This window comes from Penicillium taxi (assembly GCF_028828555.1).
Source record: "Penicillium taxi strain IBT 34144 chromosome Unknown utg000001l_segment0_segment0, whole genome shotgun sequence".
NCBI classification, from domain to species: Eukaryota; Fungi; Ascomycota; class Eurotiomycetes; order Eurotiales; family Aspergillaceae; genus Penicillium; species Penicillium taxi.
In genome coordinates this window covers 1,561,485-1,572,935 of record NW_026643203.1, presented here as the reverse complement: position 1 = coordinate 1,572,935, position 11,451 = coordinate 1,561,485, and the positions used below count along the sequence as shown (strand labels likewise).

General features: G+C 45.7%; 3 protein-coding genes across 3 annotated transcripts; 2 read left to right on the top strand and 1 right to left on the bottom strand.

Moving 5' to 3' along the window:
• Window positions 1-203: 203 nt before the first annotated feature.
• N7495_000574 (uncharacterized protein) lies at window positions 204-500 on the top strand (the record flags this gene model as incomplete). Its single annotated transcript, XM_057203244.1, has 1 exon — window positions 204-500. The coding sequence occupies one exon, from the start codon at window positions 204-206 to the stop codon at window positions 498-500; it is 297 nt and encodes a 98-aa protein (XP_057067317.1).
• An 807-nt stretch (window positions 501-1,307) lies between these two features.
• Window positions 1,308-4,858, bottom strand: N7495_000573 (guanine nucleotide exchange factor; the record flags this gene model as incomplete). Its single annotated transcript, XM_057203243.1, has 2 exons — window positions 1,308-4,241; window positions 4,298-4,858. The coding sequence occupies 2 exons, from the start codon at window positions 4,856-4,858 to the stop codon at window positions 1,308-1,310; spliced, it is 3,495 nt and encodes a 1,164-aa protein (XP_057067316.1).
• A 5,313-nt stretch (window positions 4,859-10,171) lies between these two features.
• Window positions 10,172-10,732, top strand: N7495_000572 (uncharacterized protein; the record flags this gene model as incomplete). Its single annotated transcript, XM_057203242.1, has 2 exons — window positions 10,172-10,457; window positions 10,575-10,732. 2 exons carry the CDS (start codon window positions 10,172-10,174, stop codon window positions 10,730-10,732), a joined length of 444 nt encoding a protein of 147 aa, XP_057067315.1.
• Window positions 10,733-11,451: the final 719 nt, after the last annotated feature.

The following is an 11,451-nucleotide window of genomic DNA, read 5'->3' as shown; positions in this document are numbered from 1 at the left end:
AAAACTGAATATAAACCCCATTCATGGCACGTCCCACGATGCACCGACCATATCCATCTAGAAGCAGTAGGTAAAAGTCGGCTGCAAGGGCAATTTGTACGGCTATGTCATCAAAATGTTGCCAATATGGGTTCATTTGGAAGAAACGGAGGATAAAGAGAAGACAAGATAGTTCTTATTTAATGAAAAATGTGCTCCAAAACATGTACTGTTTCAAGGGTTTCGAAGTGATCGCTGAATTCTCCGTCACCGGCCAGTACATGGTGACATCCATTGCCAACAGCGAGGATTCTAATGCTAGACCCAATGCGTGTACCGGTCACATAGGCTCCAATAACCAGTGTAGCAACTATTCCGCTCGTACACCTGGGTGGAATTGTAGCGTGAGCGTAGTAACCAGCGTGGAGGAGGCGGTGGTGTCCAATCTTGTCACTTCGATCTGCCCAAAACAAGAACCAAACACGCTAACATTGGAAGAGAAGATCGTATTTTGCCGGTAATTGTAATAGTGGAACGACTGCTCCATCAAGAAAGTAGTCAGTCTTTGGGCATAATAAAATTGCTGATGGTTCCAAAACAAACCACCTAGATGAGATTTCCATCGCTCGAGACTGGCTAGACCTGTCATGATAAAATTCCGCCATTCCAAGGTTCTAAGATTGGGCTATTCCAATCCGTCACAGACAGTCATCAAAGATGTGTAGGCAGAACGTGTTAATACTACAGTCTTGCAATAACTAGGTAGAGCTAGATACCTATATGAATGGATGGAAAAGGATTAAAGGGTATCGAAGCTTTATTCAAATCTGGGCCGCTTTTAGTAGTGCACTTGTACACAAGCCAACAGGCTTATAACCTTTTGAAGATTGACAAAAAGAAAAGAAAAGGACTTGAACCATTTGTCCCAATATCCCACAGAAATAGATAAGGAAAAGAAGACAGCCCAGTGGTATACCATTTTCCCAACCCGGACCCGAACCCATTTCCATGCATATATATTACTTGTGAGGATAGTGAAAAAGAAAACAAGATTGCAACAAAAGCGCCATCCAGAAGATAAGAAGGCATATAGTGGTAGTATATTCACAAGACAATTGAGGGGGTTAGATAGAAAGGTGGATAATAAAACGTGTAGAAGATATGCAGCTAGCATGATTTGAAAACGGTCAGCAGGTAGAAAGAAAGATTTGGGGATAAAACACCATGTGACCCAGGGAATAATTAACAAAAGCAAAGGGGTCATGAGAAGTCATTAAAAGAGGCGCAAATGTAGAAGGGTATATAAGAGAAGGATAAACGTAGAAGCTTTAGCCGCTTATTGCCACGGATTTGGGCTTGGATGGGTGGGTCCAGGAAAGGAAATCGAACTTGTCTTTAGCGTTCTCGATTATAGAAGGCGGATTGGACTCGGATGGGGTTTGGATGCCACTGCGGGTGGGATCTCTAGGCTCCAGAATCTGAGACCGACGGTAGAAGGACTGCGCAGTAGACTCTCCGTTGGAGCGTACGCGGATGAGCTCATCCTGTAACCAGGTCTGTAGCTCTGGGATCTCACTCAGGCGATAGGGGATCTGGAACCGCTGAAGCTCACTGATGATGCGAGCCGTCTTCATATGTTTGTCGAAGTTGATGACGGCCATCGAACCATCGTCCGTGGGGAGGGAACGGAGAGCCTGGTTGCCTTGGTCGACAAAGGTGAGATCGGTCAGGTAGGTACCGACGAAAGGCAGACAAGGTGGGACGTGGTTCTGCAGACGCTGTCGCAACAATTTGGAGTTTCGAGAAACATCCATAATAGTACGGAGGTATTCTAAACTGTTTTTGGTCTTTTGGGATACAATCTCCCAGGTTCGCTTCAGGCGGGAAATCATCGACAAGTTCAAAGAGCAGATGATGGCCATGAGAGTGTCATAGTTGTTCAGCTCGAGGCACTTGTTGGCAATCTTAACCCAGTGCTTGATAGTAGCGGCACGCTTCTTGGGCTCTTCGAAGTATAAGATAGAGTCGGCTACCAAGAAAGTGAGGTCTGTCGACAAAGTTGACATGGCACGAACGTTGACAGCCAGTGATCCTGACTTTCGGGTCCACTCTAGATCAAGGAGTTCCTCTGGGAGAATAGAGCAAAAAATGCGAGACTCTTTGATGGTAAATTGCCTGGCCAGCTCCAGAGGGTCAAAGTCAAGGATAGTGATTGAAGCGTCACCGATCTTCCACTGCTTCAGAAGGTTGACCTCTTTCTTGCCAAGAATTGGGGAAGGAAGAGGGGTATCAGGGTGAACGTATAGAGCTAGAGCGGTGTTGGTCTTGCCTATGGAGGAGACAAGGCGAGGTACAACTGGCCCGTGGGCAGTAGACACCTTCTCAGTCAACTCTAGCAGACGCTTGCCGGCCGAGGGCAGGTCACCCATCAGACGAGTCTTCGCGAAGATAACGATAAAATCTAGGGCAACATTGTCACGATCATGGCGCCAGTGTGATTCAAGCCAGCCCTTGAAAACGTTATAAACGCGCAATCGGACGGGTGCAGATGCATGAGGAGTCTCTCCGATGTACTCAAATCGATCAGCAAGGGCCTCTGCGAACTCAAGCGGGGTGGCAAAGAGACGGAAGGTCAAGTAGAAGGTCGAAACGAACATTGCATCCGGAGTCGATTGGTGAGCGGTGAGCTTCTCAATCAACGCACGGAGACTACCACCAGTGACCTGGCCTTCTCTGTAGACCAATTCATGCGCGTAAGTCTTCTCCAATAAGTGAGCCTCGGTCTCTTCATTCTCTTCAGCCAAGGTCGAGTGGCTAACACTCCCCTTCAATGATGGCCCTTGGAAGCTGCCACCGATATCGGGCGAGGTAGCCCTGGTAGAAGTGAAAGAAACACCACTCATTTCCGAGTCGCGAGCGTGGCTGTTATAGGTGAAGCTGCTACCCGTGCTTGTGACACCTCTTCCGAAGGACTCACTGGTATCCGACTTAGGCTGGCTTACACGGTAGTTATTGTCAAATGAAGAGAAGGACGTCTTTTCGAAATGACTGGGGAGGATAGCAGAAGAAGGGGCTGATAAGAGGGTAGAAAGGTAGGAGGAGTTATGAGATGAGACCAGTTGGGATTGGAAGGAAGACGGGGTGGTCGAGTCAAGAACATCGGCGTGAACAGGGGTGGATGTAGAGTAAGTTGAGTTTGGAATAGTGAGAGGAGGCGGTGGAAGTGGTCGCGACTGGTCCACCGGAAGGTCAGGTTGAGATTGTGAGGTTTTGACGCCAGCTGGGTCCTCGGTGACGGGCTCGAGTTCAACGTCTCCAATTTGCTCTAGGACCAAACGGGCCTTGGCTACGCAGTTTCCAGCCGCTCGGACACAGTCTGTAGCCGCGTCAACCAAACGCTTGCCTTCATTTGGCATGAAAACCAGTTCATCGTCCTGACTGCTGGCTGGTCGAAACACGCCACGAGCGGCTTGAACCAGCTCGGACAGACGCTCGCACATTGCCTCACGTGCTACCTGGAGGAAAGCACTCCTACGGTTATCATGCTCGCAAACGGCCTCGACCACATTCAACAGAGCTCGGCAGGACTTCACTGCTTGCTCGGTGGTCACAACTAGTTCAGTTGATGAGCGCGACTGCATATGAAGGCCAATAAAAGATCCTAGAACACCGAGGAAAGCATCGTAGTTTGTGCCTAGCTGTTCAGAGGCAAGGTTGCGAGGGCGCATGAAAGACGAGGGAGCAGAGTAGGAGACGCGGTGAGAAATGGACATCCTTTTCGTTGACAGGCATATTGGTTTGGGGGTGTTGTCGAGCATCTCGCTGCGCGTTGATGTTCGACTTCCAGTCATGCGGCTACGGGTCGTTTGTCGGGAGTCATTCCGCTCAGTAGACGTATCGGATATAGTGGCAGTGTCTGTCTGGCTGAAGGTCTCGGAAGCAGGCGTCGGGGGTAGTTCGTACTGGCTCGGGCGATCACCGCCAGCTTCCAATTCAGCGATAGTCCTAATGAGCCCCACTTCCTCGTTCCAGGTGTCAAGGAATCGGACTCCTCGAGTGACAATCTTGAAAGCTTTTAGAAGCATCTCATCCAAAATCGACTCCACCTCGTCCTCCGCCGGGCTCCCATTAGAGACTTCCTGAAACCGTTTCGCAGTCTTGACCAGCGATGATAAATCAGATAGCAGAGCCTTGCGAATCCTCCGCAATCCATCGAACCGCTTGACTAGTGGTGACTCTCTAGTCAAGCACTCGGATTTTTCCTGCAAGTGGATTAATTATTCGCACGACACCTTCCAGATACCCTAACTGGACTTACCAGGAGAAACCTAACGCCCGCAATCAGACCTCTCATCAAATCCTGGTTGCCAAAGTCACGGAGTGATGATCCACATCCCCCCCTAATGATATCCCAGAAGTCTGTGAGGGCCTTTAGCAAAGGACGCATGGGTGTTTGGTCGTATGCTTCGCAATAATTTGTCGGCAGCCAACCTCGGTTTCCAGAATCCAATAAAGTACCGTCGGCCCAGCCATTAGTGTGAACGGAATGTACTAGAATGATATCTCCCTGTTCCAAAGGAAGGGTGACTGTGGAAGGGCAGACATCTCCAGCAGTGTGAAAAGGGTAAAAGGCACGTAGATAGTTGTGAAAGACAGCTCTCGGGGGCTCGGCCACGGGATGCGGCTGTTCCATATTCGTATCTTCATTGCCTGAAGGTGTTGCTGGCGGAGTCATATCAGACTCGCCGTTTGTGAAGAAATGCGGCCGTGTGAAGTTGGAATCTTCCGACAATGAGTTGGAAAGTGTTATGTTTGTATTCGACTTGGCGATCTTCAAAGGCGGGATATTTGGCTTCATTGAAGAGACCATTTCTGACATGTTTCTATACTACACAAAGGTATCTCAAACCCGGTTGGTCACTGACCGAGGCGTTCATGCGATGGTAGATGCAATTGACATGCTTCAATGGCCAAAATTCAGTAAAGAAGCGTCAAGCTTAGACAGGGATGGTGGGGGAGTAGATCTGATCGCCAATGGCTGGGGATGATCCTACACATCAAGGTCAGTGTCAATTGGGAGAGTGGCGTTCAAGGGCGTAAAGCGGAGAAAGAGTATTCTGAAAGGTGATGAAAGAGGTGGAATGTGTTGAATTCTCACGGGCGTTCGAGGGGAAAAAGGGAATGTTGGGGGATTAAACACACCCTTTTCAACAAAACAAATCAATCAAACTATAAACAATCGAGCTGCATAGGTCCGGAACATTAAAGGACTTAGTTAGAGACAATTGATGATAAAGACCTAGGGAAGGAGAGGCCAGTGGAAGATCGAAGGTAAGGATGAGGCCAAAGTGGTAGCAATGACGAAATGGCAATCCCTATTCTAGGGGATGTTGGATGGATCCAAGCAAGGAGAAGGAAGGGATGAATGTGCAAACGCAAAGTTATACAAGGCTAAAAGTCGTTCAAAAGGTCAAAGTTCCATTATCAAGGGGTCCAAAGAGAGACTGGAGAAGGGGAAAGAGAAGGAGAGAAGAGGGGAGAAGAGAGAAATAAGAATACATTAGTTTCTAGAGTTGAACCCAAATGGCTTTTGGGATCGATCGACTCCACTTGTATTTATTACAGACGTTTAGATATATGTAATATTACACTGTATTTATTGTATGGTATTACAAACTTTATGTAACCGAACATCGGGACATGAGTACCTTTTTTCTTTTGATAAGCAATCAATACCACATGTATTATCTATCTCTATACACATAGAATTCCACACCAATTGATTTCTATTCAACTCATAGTATAGCGAGAGATAGACCCTACCAATCAATTTTAAGATTCTAGCGAATGAATTAGTGGAGCCCAAAGCATTGGCCAGTGTGCTCCATTACCCCGTACCTAGCTAGACTCTCTCTCACGTTGTCATATCTCTCCGAGATCTACAACGCAGCGCCACTAAGTATTTCTCACCACTGATTGTCTCTCGTATGATCCAATTTCCTATCTATAAACACCCTTTTCTTTTCTCTTCTTTCCCTTTCTTTGTTTCTAATTCCACGGGGTGGATACCTAGGTAAATATGTAAACGAGATCGGATCCACAAACATGATGATTTTCGAAGCTATCGAGAGAAACGGCGTAGGCAACGGCCCATTGCAGTGCAGTGGCGTGCACGGTGTATGTACAGGTTAGGAAGGTATACCTAAGTAAGCTTCACGGCTTGGGGGCGGATTTGAGAGCGTTCTTGCTGTGGACCCGCTTATGTATTTAGTACCGAACCTGATAGTTATGTTGTTAAGGTACTTTTGTTTATGATAAGTCCAGTGAATTAACAGTTTATGAAATGGAGTCTGAAGTGCTCGAACGTATGGGGAACCTTGAAAGGGTTCAGAGCACGGACTATATGTATTTCATTCATATAATTTGGCCTCAATTTCATCTACTTGGGAGTATAAAATGACAAACCCGAAATTGTTCCAACATCCCATACTCCGTACTTTTCTACCTCCGTACTTGAGTATCTAGTAAATTACGGAAATCTCCTCAACCTTCTCTCTTTTCTAATTCATCTTCACATTCATTCCGCCTTGCATTGGATTCAGTGATTCTGCAGTTTCCAGTCCAGATAATAATAATCTTCATGGAAACATCGAACGGAAAGCTCCCAAAATAGTAAATAACATCCGACAAGTTCCAACCTGTGATGGCCAATAAGCGGCCATAAGCTCTTCTATACGTACTCTCGTACCTTATCACACTCCTGGCGCCTTTAGGAATTTATTCAGCACAAAAATACGATCTGCGGGCAGTATCGGATCACGACATAAATTGGTATTCATCCGTAAATTATTATCTGTATCGGTGGAATGGAATCATGTGTAGATGCGTAAGTACGAACTGTGGAGGACCTCGGCTTGGCTTCAGGTTTTAATGAAGACTGAAACAGCTCGTTTTTCCGGTCGGCTTCACATGCGACTAATTGGGTTAAAGGAAATCATGTTTTCTTTCTTTTCCTTTTTTTTACCCTTTCTTTTTAACAATATCGGAACGTGTAAAGTAAGACAGCGGGGCCACCGTACGGAACATCGACTCTTCTTATCACGACCTTGATTGTCCAATACTGACAAGCCATGTTTGCTTGTCAAGCTGCCTTCTATCCCGCTCATTGCTAGCTTTTGAGTGGGGTGTGTAACAAGGCCAGAATTCCAGAATTCAAGGCTGGATAGACTCAACACTAAGCCGACCTCGAAACCAGTAACATGGATTATTCGAAACAAGCAATAGCCAGGTTTGACATCAGAGAGGTACACTGTCGTACTACAGACCATTTAGCTATCACAGCCAACCATGCGTACAACCGAGACGGTCGCAAATCCACAAGTCAACGAGTCTCACGTCAAGAATCAAGAATCTTCATCTGGTTCTTGACAAATACAGTGCATGGTTTGACCAGGGACATCTGGAAGCACGAGGTTGATCTATCCGGAATAGTACTATCGGTGGGTCATGGTAGTAGTCTTTTCTTTTGATGACTTGAAATATCTCTTGGCCTGCAGGAATATACCTTCAATTTTTTGACCTCCACACCGATTGACCATTGCTTAACATCTCTCCACATCTCCAAGGCCTTCGTGCAGCTCCTATATGGGACCTGCAGATGATTTGAATTTTCAGTACCTAGTCATGCCTTGATTCTGTCAAATTTCCGTTGTGTAACCAGTTGGTGCTTTAGTCGGACCTCGGAAACCACGTCAAGCTGAGAAGACCATGTGTTAGTATTCTGACTATTTCCCCTCCAGTATCTATATATCTACGTATCTGCGTATATATCCAGCTCGACAAGCAATTGAATTAATCTATCAACTCATGTGTAACTACACCGACAGATCTAATTAGCCCTAACAGAGTACGGTGTACATACTCCATTCTGCCCCGCCAGTTTCCAGTTACGCCACCGCCTATCCCATGCCATCTAACTGGCTTGGATTTGTTTGATCCAGCAATTAAATATGTATATTTCTTTTGCCACAGTATTTCAAATGAATTAAGTAAAATGTATTGATTGTATAGTCTGTATTGACCGTTGGTAATTGATAAATACCCCTATCCATTAGTCTAACCCACACAAGCTATGTGATTGGTGTAATCCACCCAAATATTAGACGAACTTTTAACGCAATTCTAGAACCATGGAACAAGCCACTGGGGAAGCAGTCAATAGTGTGGTTTCAAAAATCGATTTTGGTTATCGATACTCCGTGACTCCACAGTCTTCTTGACGTCTTGAGATTTATGTTTGTCGGGATTGATCAGTGATTCAGATAAATTAAAAGTGGGTTCGCTAAATAGAATAGAACCGAGCAGTTGGGGCTTGCAGAGTCGGTACTTAGTCGGTACTTAGTAAAAACGGCAGAATACGTGTTCTCAATGCTACATCATGCTACTATCTACAGAGCCGCAATCCGTGTGCGGATTACTCCATCGTACTCCATCGTACTCCATCGGATTGTATTCGCCCTGGTTTGTGCGCGTCTATTTTTATTATCTAGTAGATAGACTTTGCTCTACTCCGTATACTTTGCCCCGGGCGCAGCGCCACATCCTGTTCTTTGTTTAAAGCTATATTTACTTGACAGGACCATTAGGCGATCAAAAAAGAGCAAATCCTTAGAGACGCACGGAAGTGCTGCCCGATTCCAAGAACAAAGAATCGGGCTCTGAAAGTGGATTCTCTGCCATAGTGTGTATCTCGAGGATTGATCATTATGGAGTCATGATAACGCCGAGTGTGCACGGTCGAGCAAGGTACTATCCGGTTCTGGACCCACTCGCGGATTGAGACCATTCGGTATAGAGAATGAATCTGATTCATTGTAGACAGTAGGTATTAGGTAGAAAATGTGCAGATACTTGTGACGGGAGTATATAGATAAGGCAGCTTTGTATTAGCTTCAACGTTCCGTGTTATTATCAACTAAGCCAGCTAGGCCTATCAGAGTTCAGAATTTCATCCGATTATCAACTCTGCCGTTTTATAGACACGTGCTTCAATGAATATGCGGGAGTCAGCGGTACTAGTGCTCCATTCTCTTAGCTCAAGGGGCCTGAGACTATGAGAGGCTACTGAGATGATACCCTTGCATTGGGGACAAGGATCAGGATCTACTCGATAGACTAGATACAATATTAAAGTACAAAAGAAGAATTCTAATCTCATTTGCAGTGCAGAGCACACAGTATAGAAAATACGTGAATACGGACGGGGTAGTTAAGCATAATTAGTTAGACACGGCTGAGATTCAATGGATCAGGTCCCTGGCCCCATCACCCACCATCTTGAGACGGGATAGACTAGACATCTTATCAAGCAGACCAGCCTTTCAATTTTCAACGGGGATCGTCATATGCTCCACAGATGAGATGAGTTGAAGGTCGAAGGATGGTGTGATGTTCAACAATCAGTGTCCGTGCCTGCTGTGCCGCAATAGATGCGATTTGTACTGTACTTTGTACTACACTTGGTACTATTATTAATTTACTTTCTACTGTTTTAGTACTTTTGTATTACATTACAATACAGTATGTATGGTGATACGGAATGTAAATTCAACTCCTTCGTTGTGAAAACTCATTTTCCCTTGACGTCCTTAACCTTTTTTCAACCCCTTTTTTCCTTTCTCGTCGACCGAGCAACGCTTATCCCAATGTAGATACCGTATAATTAACCTTGAATTCAATGGGTCTCGTGATATATTCACAGTTGGTCCTTACCAGACAAACATACATTGAGGTCAAGTTCAACGAATGACAACGAACTTTGCCACTTTTCAGCTTATGCTACTGCTTATACTTCACTCTGGTTGGTCTTTTCTTGCCTCTCACCGGTCACCGAGAGAAGTGACTGGACGTGAAAGTCTGCAGAGGCACACGCGGAGATATCCTCGTGACATTGAGGTATATTTGGAATGCCAAAATCAGGCACTCATGTGAATGGGGAAGCAGGATGCAGGAACTAAACTCTGGATGCTACCAATGAATGGGATAAGCCCGGCACTGTTCCGGGGATCGAAACCCGAGACCCGCCATTCTCATCCACGGTTCCACAACGCCAAAAATGGACATGCTTTCTTTCTCTCGATCGGAGAATTTCCTCCGTGTAAGCTGCAACTCTCTATGGCTGGGGTTGTACACAATGTACGCTGTGTGTGCTGAGCTCGTGACGGGTCGTGCATTAGCCAGTCTTCACGCTACGGATGAAGAATTCCAAAATCATGATCCATGTCCCTGCAGGAAAGCGCACGTACACGAGCACAAACCGAGCATGAGCACGAGCACCAGCACATGCGACATTATCACCGGAAAAGCACGTTCACATCACGTCACCGTCGAATTAAGCGAGAGCGAGAAATTCCAGCTCAAGAGTTCAGAGCTTAACCACACTTCTATTGCGGACCGGCCCCTATATTTTTCACTCCACAGTAGAGAGACATATGAGTCAAAGTGTAACAAATTGTACTTTATGAAATGCACAGCTCACTGTCAGATGGATCTTAACTGAGAGAGGTATCAATTGACCGGGACGACGATGATGAGAGCCTATAAAGCGAAGCTTGACCTTTGGGTACTCACTATCATAAAGGGCGAACGAACATACATGTCTTTCATCGCGTATTTAGCGTGTGCTCGTTTCCGGCTATTACATGGTGACTACCTCCCGACGTCGATCCCATATCTGTTCGTGGCTGGTGTTTAGTCTGATCTATGACTGGATCTGAATTCGTCTGGATCCGCTCCCCTTTTACCTTTTTCGGTGTGGGACGCCACCGGTAGATCCTCGGCTCACAGAAAGATATACCACGGTAGCACACGATGCTGTCGAATTTTTTGAAGGTGAAGAATCATGTTGGCTGGCTTGTCAGAATCAATAAATTGATCCAAGGGGTATTGTTATTTACCTTGAGTCGGCAGAAACTTGGGCAGAGTTCAGTTCAAGCCTAGGCTCTGTTTGCTGAGTCTACCTAGATACCAGCAGATTTTAGAAGTATTCGTGAACAGGCGACATCTACCTAGGTAGGTGCATGCCTTTGAAGATCCTTCGGCTACGAAGTAACCACAAAATTTGGATCCGCCTGTCCAAGTGATTCTCCATGCCAACTCACTTTGTAATATAAGTTCAGAAATCTAGCGCCTTCCAAAGCAAACAAAAATGGTTCATTGCAGTGTGCAATACTTAGATATACCTTAAGGGATAGGCGGTCTCTAAACCCCCCAGAGAAAGCATCTGGATCCATGGATATCTATCTATCGAGATGTTTCAGAGCTAGCACCCCTGCTAGAGGTTGATGCAACCTTTCAAGTAAGATTATTAGATTTCAACCGTTGTAAATTTACATAGGTACATCGTCTATTCTATACCACAAGAGAAAAAAAACTGTTTTTGAAGCAGATAAAAACTGCGTCTGTAGTACATAG